Source organism: Heliangelus exortis, chromosome 1 (genome assembly GCF_036169615.1).
Source record: "Heliangelus exortis chromosome 1, bHelExo1.hap1, whole genome shotgun sequence".
Classification (NCBI taxonomy): Eukaryota; Metazoa; Chordata; class Aves; order Apodiformes; family Trochilidae; genus Heliangelus; species Heliangelus exortis.
In genome coordinates this window covers 181595999-181614003 of record NC_092422.1, presented here as the reverse complement: position 1 = coordinate 181614003, position 18005 = coordinate 181595999, and the positions used below count along the sequence as shown (strand labels likewise).

The following is an 18005-nucleotide window of genomic DNA, read 5'->3' as shown; positions in this document are numbered from 1 at the left end:
GCAACTTTCAAGAAATTAATTATGCCTATTAACAACTGTAGTTGAAATATCACAGCTGGAACAATTTATTGTTCTTTGTTACTTACTTTCAATGGCTACAAGCAAACAAATTAAATTTGTGTCTGCTGTGTGAAGAATGTTTGTGAGTTAGTGACTTTAGACAGAAATAAAACTGATTTTTGTGCGTTCTACTTGTTTCAGTATAGTAGTCTGCAGTGTAGGTTTCTAAATATGACCCAAAAAATAAACTTAGTATCTCACTTCAATATATCTAACTTGCAGCTATATCTGCCTAAAGCAGACAGGCACATCATAGTAATTCTACACTTGTCCTCAATAACCTAATAATGGTGGGTTGGGTGAAGAATGGGCTAAATGGCAGGACTCAAAGTGTTGTGGTGGGGCTACATATAGCCAACCACTGTTCACCAGCTGTGTCCTTCAAGGTTCTATTCTAGGGCCAGTTCAGTAGGGTATTTATATCAATGACCTGGGTGAAGAAGTTGGATGCACCATTGGCACCCTGACAGCCAAGGATACAAACCACATTCTGAGCTTCATCAGAGTGTGAGCAGTTGATCAAATGAGGTGATTGTCCTGCTGTATTTAGCATGGGTGCAGCCTCACCTGGAGTACCATGTACAGTTCTGGGCCCTGCAGTTTGAGAAGGGTGTGAAGGTCCTTGGAGGAAGGCAGTAAAACTGGTGAAAGGACCAGGAAGAATGTCCTGTTAGGACAGATTGGCAGTGCTGCTGAGGAAGGGCTGCAGAGTACAGGTTACTGACAGGTTGCTGACTGTATGGAAAGCTCAAAACTTGACACTTGACTGTTGTCTGTCTCCCTGCTGGGGCAGCTTCTGAGTTTTGCAGGAAGCTTTGGAAAGAAGAGTGTGAAGGGAGGATATTAGATTTGTAGAGGAAGGAAGATGATTAGTCACAGGGTCTTGAGACTGGAAAGTTGAGGTGATTATGGGTGATGTAAAATCCATCACAAAGTAATACATGACATTATTCTGGCCTTTTTTTTTTTTTTTTTTGGTCTCACATGAATGCAACCTTTACCTCTGTTTTTTAATGTTCTTATATTTCCTTATATTTGCCTTTTTTATTTTAGTAACTGCTTTTTATTACCAGCACTTTATTTTTGGAAGGCATTATGTTGTTTGCAAACCTTGTTTCTTATAGTTTTGCTCCAAATAATTTGTAGCCTAAGATATTAATGAGGATATATGTGTCTAATCATTTAACTGTTGAAATTTGTGTATTTTTTGTGCTATATAGTAAAGCTGAGACAGTAAACTTTTCTTAAAACAAGAAAACTGAGAACAGTTGTTCAAGCCATCTAGAGGCAGAAAAATAAACCCAATGTAATGTTTAACTATAGTTTATTTTTAGGATTTTCATTCATTTTCAGAGTTTGCACACACCACCAAGTTTTATTTGCTTGGGATTGGAGTATTATTTTTTCAGACAGTGCTTTTGATACTTAAGGACTTCAGACAAGCTGCAGTAAAATGTCTGTTTATTCTGTCTTCAGAACAAGTTCATAGGCACTTGGACCAGCATGAGGTGAAATACTTGCAATTTGCTTTCCGTTGGATGAATAACTTGCTGATGAGAGAAGTCCCGTTACGGTGCACCATCAGGTTATGGGACACATATCAAGTAAGTGCTGTTGTAATACTCTAACTCTGATAGTGGATATTAGACATGCCAGTATGTTTCTGTTTTTTCTTGAACCTTTGGTTTTACTACCATCTAAGATCATCACAGTAAGAAAAAAATCCTTCGGTGTTCATTACCACTTCGAAACATTTAATGTCTTCACTCATCTTGCCCTTCAAAACCAAGCACTTTAGTACTTACAGTACTAAAATGAGCACTCACTCAAGGCATGGGTTAATGTCAGTACCCCCTCTGTCTCATCAGAGAAGCAAAACACTGAGTTGTGCTTAATAAATTCCCTCCTTTGATTTCAAGTTCTAGTCTTCTTACTGCCTGTCTGCTTAACTACTCAGTCCAGTACTAACTTCCCATCTCTGGTTCTCAGCATTCATTCTTCTGTCATATTTTCTTATTGTTTGTCCAGACAAAACTCTTTATGTTACTTGACCTCTAGTTGAGGTAATGTTTTTTCCTTCATAATCTCTTGCCTGACTGTCAAGTGAAGGAATTGATATTGTAGAAGAACTGTTGACCCATTCTTAATTCTGTTACTTGACATTCCAGGAGCTCTTGGTTGCAATTTTAAACTATTTATTTAGATAGTGTACTTGTATGTACTATCTTTGCTATTGAAGCTAATTGGAAAAAAGAGAAAAAAAGTTAAATTTGAACTTTGTAAGAATATCAATTGAATTAATTTGCTATTCATTTAATGAGTACTCTAAGCTGTTTCATCAAAGCTTTGTAGCATGGTAGCTAAATTTGATAAGAAAATGTTAAGAAATGATGGATCAGTCACTTCTGTTGATCTGTCCTAAGACGTGGAATACTTCCAGGTTTTATTTAATTGCTCATCTTCAACAAATTTCTCAATTGAATTTGGCTGTTGGTTCCATCTGGGGTCCATTTATTTTCTTTGTCCCATAACATCTGTTACACATTTTAATATCTTTGATTACCTGGGATTTTCTTCCAGTTGAAAAATATTTATTCTTTATAAGAACTTTCTGGTAAACTGAAAGATTGAGCTATTTAAATGTTTCACTGTAGCTAATTTATCTCATTTTGAATAATTTTGTTGCTATTGCTGCAGCATTTCTAACTCTTGAAAGTTTTTTTGTTTTTTTTTTACCATGCTAACTCTAGTGCTGCCTTTGGTAATTGATGGTGTCTCATCAGTGTGCTAAAAATGAAGTAAAAGCTCTCTGTTAATCTAGCTAACCTGTGTGTCCAAGGGATAGCTGTTTTTTTTCCCAGACTTCTCTTTGAGCTCAGCTCTGAACTGATTCTATTGTAATGTTGAGAAATTTCTTTTGAAGACCAAGGGTGTGGTTGTTTCTCAAACTAACTGTTGCTGTGCTGAAAGGACAGCATTTCTTGTTGCTAGTCCATAGACACCTGTCAGGTTATGCTTCCCTGTGATTGTTACCCGTAGTAAGAGGTTCTAATTATTTAATTCAAATTTTGAGCAAATTCCTGCTATATTACAGTAGTTCTCTATAGTATTTAAAAGCTTAATACTTATGGATTTACATGGGATTTCCAAGTGTATCTTTTAAGTGGAAGTTTCTTTTATCAAAATACCTAATTGGGATTCTTTTACATAAGTAGGATTATTTTTTTTATGTTAAATATGCTTAAGGAGTAATTCTGTTTTTTTACTGACCAAGTACTGCAAACTGTACTGGTATTTTTTTTTTTTTTTATTTATCTGACTGTTCCATGTGCACTGCTTGGCAAATAGTTCATTTGGGATATGTAAGGATATCTTAGTGTAGACCATTGCCTATTTTGCTAACCCTTTTTTGAAACAACTTGAAGCAATTTTGCAAATTGCTTATCAGATTTCAGTTATGTCAATTTGATTAGCAACTTATAACATGGAACTTATCAACCTGATAATATGGATAATAAATGAAGTGTACCTACAAGAGCCAGTAAAGTTTTTGCTAAAGTATTAAGCAATAACATTATAGATTTTTACACAAATAACACTAAGCCACTCAGTTGCATATGAGTTCTAACTTAATAATTTATAACAGTATCAGCAGTGCTGTTTCCCAAATGGAGATGGAATTTGTTCAGTTCGTTTTATCTTCTCATATTTTTAACTGTAAAGACTGCTTTTGGCCAAGTTGTCATTTACAGATTGGCAAATAAGTTTTTCAGAGAGTTTGCCTGTGATGTTGGATATGAAAGAGAGATGTAAAATTATTAAAGGCAGAAATATAATAGGGGTCTTACTTCTGAAAGAAATTTTGCTTTCCAGTTACAGATAGAAGGACCAGTCTTGTTAATAATTTTAATTTTAAGGGCCTGGATGTATGCTAAACTGTCTTTCTCACTGTACTCAGAGGCTGATGATGCTGTTACCAGACTTACTTTTGGTACCTCATGTGCCCTAAAACTGGAAAGTAAGAAAACATCGGGATTCTTCTTATATTTCCACACCCACACCTTCTGCTCTTTCAGTGGCTACTCTGGATATGCACATACTGACTTTTTTCCCCTCTGGTATTCTTCAACTGCTGTAGAAAGAAATGCTTTTAGTTGCAGTATAAGTTCAGAGAGGATGTGAGCTAATCACATTGCAATTTAAGATTAGCCACAGGATCTGCAGGCATCCCTGTACTGCTGATCTGTGAGGACTTTTTCTCATACTCTTGGGAAAGGATGGGACATTTTGAAAGACACTGATCGCAGGCAGCTCTACTCCTAGTGCTTGGAAGCATTTTGGTAAGGCAGAGCAGCTGTGCCAGAGAAGGGTCAGGATAGGTGGGACAGTCAGATTCCTTCATGTGGAAAGAATGGGAAGATAGACAGGACTGTTGGATTCCTTCATGTCTGCACCAAGAGTGCTTTCTGGTTACCATATTTCCTGCAGAAATCCAGGGTGATGTGGATGCCCTCCATCCCAAGGGTCACAGAACAGCGGCCTCTCTCTAAAGAAAAGATCCTGATGATAGTGTTCTCACAGAAAAAAGCAAACAACATTTTGTCTTCTTCATCTTCTCTCCCCATCAAAGCTGAAATAATGCCTCGTATCACTGAGCTGCACGATTTCCTTTGTTTGCATTGGAAAGAAAAATATTGTGCTGTCTCAAGCTTAAATTCCTGATTGATCATCCCCAGAGCAGGCTCCGTTTTCTCATGAAATGGAACAGAGGGTTTTCAGAGGAATGACAGCACACTTAAACAGTCTGCAGTTATATATTTCCTGGCACAATAGATAACCATTGTCTGGAGCTGTTAGAACTGTATTCTTTCTCTCCAGATTTGTTGCAATTCTTCTCTTGACTTTGGGAAGAATAGGAGTGGCCACTTAAATTACGTCGGTCTCTGTCTTTGTATGTACTGTAGCAAAGGTGCTCCAGCCGGTGTCATATTTTCTAATTTAGGATTCATCAGCTGTTTGTTAGACTCTGTGAAGTAAATAATTGAACATACAATACTAAAAACCTGTACCTGAGCTAGTTAAGTAGAGGAGAAGAGAAGTTTGGAAATGTTCCCAAATCCTGACTTCAGTAATACTCTGGTATTCTGTAGCTCTATCTATAACATCCACTAAAATACATCACTGTCTTCTGTAGCACAACTTCATAAAGTAGAAAAACTAAAGATACTATGCATCTTGCTTATAAAGCATATATTGTGAGAGCTTCTTAGCCACAAATACTTAGTTTGGTTTATTCTTTTACTGGAATTGCATTTTAATGAGCATAAACCATCCCACTTTTTCACTTGATTAATTTTTTTTTTCAATAAAGATAAATGCTGTAAGTACCTTGTAAATTCTTTCAAAACAAAAATTGTTTTTTAAGTTATGCTCAAGACACTCACATTTTAAATCAATGGAACTGACTCATGAATGTTCATAAACTCTGTCAAGTGTGAAAGATTTCACAAACCAAAACAGTGTAACATAAGATCTCAGTTTTATCGTTTTATCATCTCTTGCCTTTTTAATCTTATGCTTTGTAATTTTTTTTTTATTTTTATTTTTTTTAGTCATAAAGGATTGGTAAAATGAGGTAATATGATTGCTGAATTGTTCAGGATATGTATATGTGTTAAAAATATTTCTATGAACTCCTGAAATGCAAGTTAATTTTTTATTTATTCTTTGTCAGAGGGGCATCTTGGCACCAATTTTAAGATTGCTTTATATATTTGAAAGTAATTTGCTGGCTTCTAACACTAAATAAACTGTTTCGAAATATTGTATTAGAAATTGTGGGGATAATCTCTCCATGTCTGTGGTGTTCTACTCTAGATAAATATTTTAAATGCTGTTTAATATCAAAAGTTCAGAAAGTATCTTTGCTTCAACTTAAGACATTTTAGTGAAGTTTGAATTGAGGTTTTATTTTGGTTTATTTTAATTTTCTTAAATGTATATACTGTTTTTGAGGCATTTGTAAGATCCACTGTGTTTATGTAGCTGTGTACTTCTCTGTTGATGGGATAGAAAGCAATTCCATCACAGTGGTGGCATCCATTATAATATCTTCACCCTTAACTAGTATCAGTATTTTTATTAAGCTACCTAAATATTGGGTTCAGAAATTAATTTGATTTCTGGGCTGTTTGAACATGGAATAAGGTCTCTTACCAATGACATGAAATCATCCTGATACAATGTAACAGTGTTTTACTGACTGCTCTTTTAAATCAGCTAAGAATTTTCATTGGCATCTAACTACTTCATTTTATTTAGATTTCATGTAGAATGGAGTGCATGTATTTTTCATTATAGTGTTTTTCTTCTGATCTGATGTTCTTGCACGAATTACTTTTTTGTGCTGTCTTTGGTGCCCTGTTTTTGTGTGCGAGTAACTCTGTAGTAGTAGCACCTAATTCACAGAAGAGACACTAACGCAAGTTCTGTAATGAAAAACTTTTTCAGGAAAAAAAAAAAAAAAATGTATCATCTCTGTATATTTAGTACCCCTGAGCTGACTGCTGCATTGCCAGCTCTTCAGTAGGCTGGGGTAGTGTCACACACTGAGACTCATTGGATGCACCACAAGACAGGCAGGTGAGATAGGTACTGTTTGCAGTGCTCTGTTCTCCTTTTTCATAGCTTTACCCTATTCTAGTGTGAGGAAAGCTTAAGCATTACCAAGATATCCTAAGGCCACTGAAAATAAATGGAAAATAAAGGATATAATCCTACCATGTGAAATGCAAAATAATTACAAAGATTTATAAAAGTTACAGGAAAAAGCAAATAATAGCACTGTTAGAATTTAACAGTACTTGTGACTGTTTACCTATACAGTAACAGGCATCTTTGTTCCCCATTTATTTGCTGGTATCATTTATGTAGCTCATTACTAGTTTTTGATCAAGGGGCTTTTGTTTAAATGTAGACATCTAATGTTATTTTTAATAAATAACATCGGTATGATTTTTCAGAGGTACTGAGAACACTAAAGTCTTATTGAAGAAACTAGAAATTATTTAAAAACTAGAAGCATGGATTTTCTCTTTATACAAATGGAAAAAAATTTTGGATTTAGAAATTGTAATACCACCACCTCCTGCCAAAAAAAAAACCCCAAAAGTCATGACCATTGTTGATACTTAAGGCATACTTTGAAATGAAGTTATAGGTCTTTCCTGTGTTTCAATTTTCCACATAGACTCAGTCAGAGGTTTTGATTCCCTAAGGATAACTGTTAATAAGGTCTGTTTTTCAGTAGAGTAGTCTTATGATTAGTATTTAATTGATTATATGTATTTCTTTTTAAATAAAGTTGAATCAGGAGCCCATTTCCTAACAGATACCAAAGAACCTATACAAGACACATATTGTTACTACTCTGATCTCAATCAAAGCCTTAAGCCACCTGAGACAAGAGACTCAAAATATATTACAGCAGATTCTTCCATTCTTCAGTATTCCAGGAATATTTTTTTTATGGTAATTCTAACATCTCTTTCCTGTATTGAGTCCAAAATATTAAGTAGATGATTATTCTCAATCTTTTCTTCAGCAGGAGTACAAGACCTTTCACTGTCCCAGTGGTCTGATCTTTTTTCTTTTTCTTACGCAAAGCATGGTTTCAGACCATGAAGATCTTGAGTCAGGTTAGGTTATGTGAGCAGCAAGAGACATTAGACATTTAGAATGAAAGCAGCTGTATGCCTTCCCATCTTGTGCTACTCAGAAGCTTCATTATATCTGTCTATTTCTAAAAAATGCCAGTTGAGTATTAGTATATATCTAATGTTATAAGAAGTATACTGTGTAAAACATCTTGTATCAGTGATTTTTTAATTTCTTTATGTGGTGTGAAAACAAATTCTTTTCATTTGATTTAACAAAATATTAATAACTTTCATTTATTTCCTTGCTAGTGAGAAATTTTGTCAAATCATTCATTGTTCACTTTTCATCATCAGCTGTTTCAGAACTGTTTTCTGTCTCTTTATGCAATCACTCCTTTTCCAAGCTGAAAATACCTACTTATAGAAGCCATTTCATGCTCCTTTTGTTTTTATCTTTCTTCTCTGTAGACTTCATAGTTTTACTATAAATTTTATTTCTGTCATATACTAAATGAAGACTTTATCAAAAGATGAGCACACCTGCCTTTTCTTGTGATGAATATGAGTGCTTTCAGGTAACTGTTCAGCTAGTCCAGCTTGTGTGTATTACTGATTGACATCAAAGGCTACGTCAGGTGTGTATGCTTTGCAGTATTTTTCCCTCTCTGTGTATATCTGGACAGATATGCATTTACCATTTTATTATTCAGTGACATGACAGCTTTCTGCAACTTTTTTTTCAGTCAGCTTTTTTTTTTTTACCAGAAATAGCAATCCTGAATAATTTTGCATCTCTACCAAACCAGTCTGAAGACCAATCAGTCATTGAAGTAAGCAATGCAGATCCTATGATGTTGGTTTTGTCCTTTTAATTAATGAACACCTTCTGTCTTCTTCAAAAACAACTTAATTTTTAGTCTTGCATATTGACCTTATTAAAACTGTTGGGACATCTGACTATTAAATATCCAATTGCCATTCCTGAGAGCTGGAATTCACTCTCCTGCTGTCCACTGGACCCAGCCTTGATCTCACCCACTTTCCCTGTAATTCAGGAGCACATTTTCACATAATTTTATTTAAGAGTAAATCTAAAAGTATGATTTAAATAAAATTAAGTTCTTTGACATTATAGGAAGATGTGAACACTTAAGACTTTTACTGGCAATATAAACATGTTCCTATTTAAACAAAACAACCTTATTCTAACTCTGCCTTCATTCAGCAAGTCATTATTTTCCCTTATGTCAGTAGACTCCTGGCACATAAAGCTTCCCTTCCGCTTGAGCAATTGAAAGTTTTTGTACTTTTCAAGTCTTTGTAAAGCAACTCTCATCACCTTCTACTACATGGACAGTTATCTTCTGGAATAACTATGTTGCCGAGGCAACCTCCCATTGACAAGAGTTGTGCTCATTAGGACTTTATTGTGGCAGGCACTTATATGTCAGTGGTATAGCACTGAAGTCACTGACCTCTTATTGTTTATCTTTTGCCAACCACAATGTGAAATAACATAAGTCTCAAAAAAGAAGGCAAGAATGTTAGTCAAAAAAAGACTTAAAGTCCTTTATCTTTAATTGTATTTGCGATTTTATGTACAGTCTTAAACATGTATGAGGAGTACATGCACAATGGAGAAAAAAAGTTTCTTAATAATTCAGCTTTTCAATGTGAACTTGAAAGACATTCATTCACATAAAGCTCTCAGGTTTTCTCGTAGAGAATAAGAAAGCAGAATGCTGTTTGTATAATAATAACAACAACAACAACAATAATGTGTATATACAATTGGTGTTCTTTTGTTGATCATCAAAGTCTAATTTTTCAGTTGTTGCAGTTTATTTTGCAGTTTCTTATTGAGTTACACGGTACCCAAATTCCCAGTGAGAGCAGACAAAGCAGGTCCTGATTTTGAGCTAGGCTACAGTCTTACACAGAGCATTATGCTCATTTAGGTCCCAGACTGCAGGTCTGCAGTTGTAAATCCTCACCTTCCCCATACTGTCTTGTGTGTTTTGTGTCTTAAAATATTAAAAAAAACAACTTCCTTCCTCCATCAAAGAAAATCAGCTTTACACCTGTGCCAGCCCTTTACTTCTCCCACTTAGGTTCTTAGCTGTATCACTTAATAGATCTCATCTCCTTAGCCCTCATCTTTATCCTCACATTTTTTATCAACCTTACAGGAAGAATAAGTCTTGCCACTTTCTGTATCTTTAATCAAATTCTGTGGTACAGCAAAAAGGTTGGGGGACCACAAGAAATGCATATCAGGTTATTTTGTGGGAGTAAATACCTGTATAGTGGTGTTTATCCGAACTCCAAGAAATATTAATGCACTTAAACTAGCAATCATAAAAATGACAGTAGCTGCCTGTATGAGTTGCTTAAATATGACTCCACATAAAAATTGAAGTTGTCATCTAGTGCAAATGCATGCCTTCAAATGGCTTTGTGTGCTACTGATCATAAGTGGAAATTTTTTGGATTAAGAGGTCTGCTGGATCTGGAACTCTGAGGTCTTTGGTCTTTGTACCTGATGGACTTTCTGTGAACAGCAGAGGTAGGGTTCAGTTTGAGATATAAATGCAAAAACATGTGTCTTATTGTAGGTTTCTGTGTGTGTATTGCTGTGTCAGGTATCTAAGCTTTCACGGGAGTGTGATGGAGACCTAGTGAATAAATTCAGAGGAGCCTAGAAAGATAATAGTTATGGCTTAAAGGGGCTGTTCAGCTGAAGCCCTTTTGAGACTCCATTGAACATACTGACAAAATCTTCATTACCAGTGTAGCCTCAGTACATGGTATGAGCGTAGACACTTAAGTTTAGACACCTTAATCTCAAAATAGGAGCTCTCGGAGTTTCTGCAACAAGTGAGTTAAAATTACTTTATTACAAAATAAAGTACAGTGATATTTCTAGGGAAGCCTCTATGTTTTTCTAGGTTCAAGTTTGTTCTTAAGGCAGCTTCCAGTACTACTGAAATGCATGGAAAATTTTCTGTAGCTAAATGGAACTTTAATTGGGAATGCAGAGAAGATGAGATAAAGTACTTATTCTTATGCTTAACTTAAAGAATGTGAGTAATCTCACTGACTTGAATTGCACAACTCATGAATTAAGTTAATTAAGCATGCACTCTAAAGTGCTGTATTGATCAGGATCTTGATGCATGACTCTATAGGATGATAATAGAATGCTATATACAGTCTAAAAAATAGTTTGTTTTGCTTCTTAGCTACTTTGAAGTAGTCAGTGTTTCTAGAAAAAGACTTGATAAAAATTAAATTTGTTTTCAAAGACCAAAGTCTGAAATAGAATAGTGTTCCTATACAAGAAGAAAGGAAAATTGCCTCTCTTGCATCCAAATGCTCTTTAATTTTTTGCATTTTTTAGATTCTGTACACATCAGACTTTCGTAACACTCTTCTGCAAATTCAAAGGTAGTTTTAAAATTAGTATATCTAGTCCCTGTGTATTCCCTTAGTCTCCAAATTATGTTTATATTTGTAAAAGTTCTCATCAGTGCCCAGTGACAGGACAAGAGGTAATGGATTCAAACTGAAGCACTCAGAATTCTTTCTGAACACAAGGAAAGACTTTTGTACTGTAAAGACTGTCTAATAGATGGTGTGCCCATCCTTGGAGTTATCTAGAAGCCAGCCCAGAGTAGGTGATCCTGCTTTAGCAGATTAGACTGGTTGATCATGGCTGACATCAGAAGGTCTGTTAAAATTTAAATTATTAAGTGGTTTATATTAAGCATCATTTAAACAAGCATGTATTAAGAGTAGTTGCTTCACATCAGTTGTGTCTATGGAGACTGGGGAGTGAGGAACTGAAAATTTATCACAAGCATTTCAAAAAGGAGTTTTCTTGCAAATAATTGGAAGATCTTTGTCCACATTTGCCACGAGACATGAAACCATGAACACATTTCTGCCTTTGCTTCCACATATGCCATTGTCCGTTTTTGCAACTTTCCTTACACTAACCTCATACATTCCTTCCCCACATTATCTAGAGTGGTAAAGGTGAATGTCTTTCTGATAAGTGAGCTGTCAGGGATTTCCTGGCATGTTGAATTGTCCACCTTTGCTGTGATTTTGCTGTTGCTGTGAGATGGTGTAACTTTTCTCTGGTAAGTTTTCACCTAGGTGAGTTTAATGATGGCTCCTTACATGACTGCGTACCCCTGTATGTTGGCATAGAGGGAATTGCAAAGTATGTGCAAGGCTGTAAGCTAGGTCAGCAGTAGCTGTGGAACTCCACGTTGTGAAGTTTTTCATAAAGCTGTCTTTGTCCATGTGTTATTTGGTTTTGCCCCTCTATAGGGAGTCTGCATACATGGGGGTGGATTTTATATAGCTATATCTCATCTTCATGTGGAGATGTGAGCAAACCATTTAGCCCATCTGCCTCATGCTATTAGCAGAACGAATATTCAGAACAAGGATGCCTATGTAGAGGTTAAATATTATCAGGTATATATCAGGTATATATAAATATTATTCGGGTATAAGACATTGTAGTATGTTCTGTGTGGCATTAAATGACTTCCTATTACACAGCGAATAAATTATTGTAGACATTCCTTAAACTTATCATTTGGTTATACTTACAGATACAAACTTTTCCTGTTTCTTTAAAAGAAGTGTTAATGGTTCTTAAATGTGGAAACTCCTTTGTTGTTGCTACTTATGTGAGTAGGCCAACAGTTTCTAATTTAACTGATTTTATGCTCTCAATATTTTGTTAAAACATGGCATAGATGAAGGTAGAAATGTTTTTGGCTTAAGAAAGAAATACTTAAAATCTTGCTTAAAAAAGCCTTCTGCACTTTTTCTTTAGTAATGTGCTTATCCCAGATCCCAGATATTGAGTGATGTAGACTAGGTTAGTTAAATATGTAAGATTTTAATCTCCTTTATTGTTTCAGGTGCTGTTGTCTGTGTGTTTACATTTAGGTCTAACTTAAGTCCTCTGACTTATCACTTCCCAAAGTATTGCTACCAGATATGACACTACTGGAATTTAATTCTGTTATTTTCATAATCTGAGTCACAGATTCACATAGACCAGATGCCTAAAATAAGTAATACCAGTGCTTCTGAAAAGTAGGTCATTACATACAGTACTGCTAATGTTGTAACCTGTTTTAGTCCAGTCATTCCTGGTTCATCTCAACAAATTGATCCAACGTTTGCGTAACATACGGTGTATTTTCTGTTACTAAATTTCATGTTATAACTTCCAATACTGCATTCTAAAACCAGTATGAGAATATTGAAGAGACTTCTTAATTTTAGCTGTACACAACGAAAATGGTGGCTGTATTAAGTTTGTCCTCAGGGCATTTTTTCATGAGAATCTGTTTTGCTGCTGATGAAAAGTACCTGCGATGCTGCATGCATGAAGAAGCAAAGATTCAAGAAATTAAGTGCTGTCAGCTGTGTGGTTTTTACATGGATTTTACTTATTCTAAGGATAGTAGGAGCTTAAGCTTAATTACTTAAAATAGATTATTATTACATCTTAAATATTTTTGAAAAAAGAGTTAGACATAATCATCACTTTACACAATATAGCAAAATAATTGATGCTCTCTTTGCAAAATGTTCAGTTAAAATTGATTCAGTGTATTTTATGCTTGAATTTTTCACCTTTTCTGCCCTTTGGGACTATTTTAAAATAAAAAATAAAGCAAAAACAAAGAAAAAGAGAAAAGCAAGGGAAGCATGCTCTGTTACAAACATGCTTATCTGAAACTTCTTACTGATTCAGTGGTTTGGCCTCACACCCATAATGTTCTTTTAACGTGAGAGTTAGTGGACACAATACTATAGTATTGTACATTCTGTTTATGCTTGTATTTGTGTCATGGATGCAGGGACTGTGCTGTGTAGGTTGTGAGCAAGGATGTGGAGTGAGTGTGTGATTCACAGTTCCCAGGAGAAGGAGCTGAAGCTCAACAGCAGCTTTGCAAGGCAACCCTGTGATGCAGAACAAAGCTTCCCTTTCCACAGAGCCCTTCCTCACTGAGCTTCATTTCCATGTCTTAAGACACAGCACTACAAGTTCAAGTAGTTTAGTTTAGTATTTTAAAACTGGAATCTTACTTCTTTATGTTCAGGCTCCTGTTGTTAGTCATGCTGGTTATTGGTGCTCATGGAAGTGAACACTAATAACTAAACCATGACTACCATTTGATTTTTTTTCCCTTTTTTCCCTTTTTTCCCTTTTTTCCCTTTTTTCCCTTTTTTCCCTTTTTTCCCTTTTTTCCCTTTTTTCCCTTTTTTCCCTTTTTTCCCTTTTTTCCCTTTTTTCCCTTTTTTCCCTTTTTTCCCTTTTTTCCCTTTTTTCCCTTTTTTCCCTTTTTTCCCTTTTTTCCCTTTTTTTTTTCCCTTTTTTCCCTTTTTTCCCTTTTTTCCCTTTTTTCCCTTTTTTTTTTCCCTTTTTCCCTTTTTTCCCTTTTTTCCCTTTTTCCCTTTTTCCCTTTTTCCCTTTTTCCCTTTTTCCCTTTTTCCCTTTTTCCCTTTTTCCCTTTTTCCCTTTTTCCCTTTTTCCCTTTTTCCCCTTTTTCCCCTTTTTCCCCTTTTTCCTTTTTTTCCCTTTTTTCTTACTGTTCTTATTTCTTATTTTCTTATTGTTGTTAAAACCTGAATGTAAAATAATTCTCACATGTTGTACAGTTGTCTGGTTACTTGTTTCAAATTTATTAAAACAGACATAGTTAACACATAGTTGATATAGACACCTTAATGTGCTAATGTGTCATGTTTCCAACTTAGAGGAGTGAAAACTTAAAATCAAATCAGAATGACTATAGTAGATGTAAGATAAATGCTTGAATAAAAATGCAAGCATTTTGTTATTTCTAGAAAAGAACAACAAAATTGAAAATAATACTGGATATATTTTTACAGTTTTGTGCATAATAATTTTCTGAATAGCAAAACTCCATCTAGGTAAGAAATGAAATAAATTACAGAATCATAGAGTCCCAGAATTGTCCTGGTTGCAAAAGTCCTCTAAGATCACAAAGTCCAACTTTCAGCCCAGAAAAAACCACCATGCCCATTACAACATGTCCTGAAGTGCCTCATCTACATTTTTTTTGCGTACCTCCAGGGATGGTGACTCCAGCACCTCCCAGGGTAAGCCCATCCCGGTTCCTGACTACTCTTTCAGTAAAGAAATTGTTCCTAATATCTAATCTAAACCTCCCCTTGTGCAACTTCAGGCCATTTCCTCTAGAACTATAGTTATTTACTTGGGAGGCCAACCCCCACCTCGCTACAACCTCCTTTCAGGTAGTTTAAGCAGTAAGGTCTCCTCTCAGCCTCCTCTTCTCCGGACTAAACAGGCCCAGTTCCCTCAGCCTCTCCTCATAAGACTTGTTCTCCAGACCCTAAATCAGCTTCATTGCTCTTCTCTGGACACGTTTAACAACTCAGTGTCCTTGTAGTGAGGGGCCCAGAACTGAATGCAGTCCTTGAGGTCCTCACCAGTGCTGAGTACAGGGGCAGCATCACTTCCCTTCTCCTGCTGGCCACCCAATTTCTGATTCAGCCCAGGATGCTCTTGGCCTTCTTGGCCTCTTGGGCACACTGCTGGTTCATATTCAGATGGGTGTTGACCAGCACCCCCAGGTCCTTCTCTGCTGTATAGCTTTCCAGCCACCCTTCCCCAAGGCTGTAGCATTGCATGGGGTTGTTGTGATGGCTATTTTATTACCATAACATAGACTTGAAAATCAGAAATCTACAAATTATACCACTTTGCAAAACAGGGAAGCCTTACTACTATATAAAATAATTGGTACCTATTCATGGCAAAATTCATCTATATACTGCAGAACATTCTCCTACACTGAAGATTGGTGGGTTGAAGAGCATAGATTAACCTGATTTTCTTCAAAGCAGACAATTTTAGTGACAAAAGTTTTAAGCAACCTACACAGAAAATCTATTAAACTTACAAAATATATTTTTCCACTATGTAAGGTATAGTACATTCAAACACAACCATGGGGAAGAAAAGAAAGTCTAAGCAGTATTCAGAAAGTCCAGTAAAATCCAGAAAAAATAGCTTCTTCATAGTAGTGTAGATATTTGTAGGGAGATTACAAAATCAATATAATTACTGTTTGTTTCTGGGATGCACAGCAGCATTAAAACTACATGAAATATTAAGAACCTTATCTTCTTTTGTCTATCAGTGCTTTAGCTCCTAGTAATGATCACTTCTCCCTTAATATTCTGTTTTCTTGATATATGACAGTCTTGTGCTTTGCTCTGCCACTTGAATTGCCCTTGACTGTCTATTTTGAGATCTCTTCTGCCCTTTCTTCCAGTCTCACAGGGGTTCTTGGTCTTTTTTTACTTTTCCTTCTCCATTCTATTCATGCGTGATCTGAAGCTTTCCTATAACTTCACTGTCATCTTATGCTAATAATTTGCATATCTACTTTTTTTTTTCCTGACCTGACTCCCTTAGCTAAGATGAGCATTTCAGAGCATCTCTATGACAGTTCTCCCTAGACAGCAGATGACAATTACTGATACCAAGAATTCTTCTTTTTTCCTCCTGAAAGCTCTTCCTTCTCTAATTTTGTAACCTTTTGTAGTAGATCCTGTATAGAATGTTTTTGTTCCATATATTTTTCTCTTATATTTTCCAGACTATGTCTCCTATTTTCCCCTCACAGAATTTCAAAAAGCTCAATTCTTACTCTTATTTTGAGTTTTTGTCTTATATGACTCTCCTTAAGTCAGATAAAATATGTAGTTTGCCGCTTCTGTCATTACTTAGATCTTTCATTATTCAGTTAATTAATTTTCTTGCCATTTTTCTCAGTATTCTTTTTGTCATTTATTGTGGGGCTTTTTGTTCCAGCTGTAGTTCAGGAATTAGTGATCCAAAAATTCCAACAATTTCAAACGGTATATAAATCTCTGCTAAATTTTGACTGTTCTGCGTTTAACTGGAATTAAGGTTTTTGTACTTTGAAGCTGAAATAATGCTACATATGCTGCAGTATGTAGAGGTTCTAAAGTGATGCCTAACATGGCATCAGTTATGGACAGTGGTTTTTGAGTGAAGTCTGATTTTGGCTGTCCTCTGGACTGTGCTTAGTAAGCATTATTCCATTAAATCTGTGCTTCCGTAGCTGCTAAAGATTAAAGCAATGAAAAAAAATAGCATAGGAATCTTCAGTTTGATACTGAAGATGTCAGAAAGTTGTAAGGACTGTGTAATATATAAAGTATAGCGTTGTTGTATTGTTTGTTCTGATTAAGAATACAAATCAGTTATTACTCAAAACACCTGCACAGTTTAAGTTAGTGAACTACTTTGATACTCCTATCTCTCTCTTTTTTTTTTAAAATTGCCTAGTGTGTTCACCTGTTTTAAAGGTTCTGTCTATGAAATAACATTAATTTTTAATGCTCAACACTTTTGGCTGCACTGTAGTCCATTTTCATTTTGTGTTTAATAAAGCAATTAAATAACTTTCACACAGGAGTCAGTAAGATACATTTCAGATAACTTAGTTGTCTTCAACAATGTTCCATAGCATTGGAATATTTTCCAGTGAAGCTAAAAATCAAAATAAATCTCTAAAGCATCAGAGCACAGTGTCTCTTAGCACATGACTAAGTATAATGTCTAAATCACAACTAGAGCATCATCACTGTGCTGTGATACTGTCATGACATTGTAAACAATGAAAGAGTTTACAAAAAAAATAAAATGAAAACATTTTTCAGAGATGGTGACTTCACATCTGCTGTTGCAGTTTTTGAAATCCATAATTGTGGTGTTAATTGAAGGGAAAAAAATTTCAGTTCAAGCTGAAGGTACTGGGGTTAAACACTGGAATTGTATTTTTCCACTGTAGAGAAGGAAAATAGGACATTATTTCGGTTTCTTAAAAAAAATCTTTCTGTTAAGAAAGAAGAATGTTCTTTACATAGCTTTCTGAGTTACTGTTAACTGTGATGTTTGAGAAATACTGAATTCATGCAATCAGATAGAAATTGAATCATACATTGCCAGTGGCACAAGTTTGTAATTCACATATGCTGACAGAGGTTGCCAGAAATGGTTTTGTGACCCTTATTTGAAGCTAACTTATGAAATGAATTTAAAAAACAGTATTTTTTTAAATTTTATTTTATTAAAATACCTGTGGTTAAATGCTGCAAAACTGGTAATTAGTGACATTTAACAATACCCTTTTCTCCAATGTTTACAGTGTTTTATATGCTGATTCTAGC

At 35.3% G+C, this 18005-nt stretch overlaps 1 protein-coding gene across 2 annotated transcripts in view; it reads left to right on the top strand.

Moving 5' to 3' along the window:
• The window catches only part of TBC1D22A (TBC1 domain family member 22A), a 162356-nt gene that overhangs the window by 82984 nt on the left and 61367 nt on the right, over positions 1 to 18005 (top strand). For both annotated transcript variants that reach the window (XM_071733834.1, XM_071733833.1), the window contains exon 11: positions 1537 to 1664. In XM_071733834.1, the coding sequence (XP_071589935.1) occupies positions 1537 to 1664 (128 nt within the window). The remainder of the gene's footprint in view (positions 1 to 1536; positions 1665 to 18005) is intronic.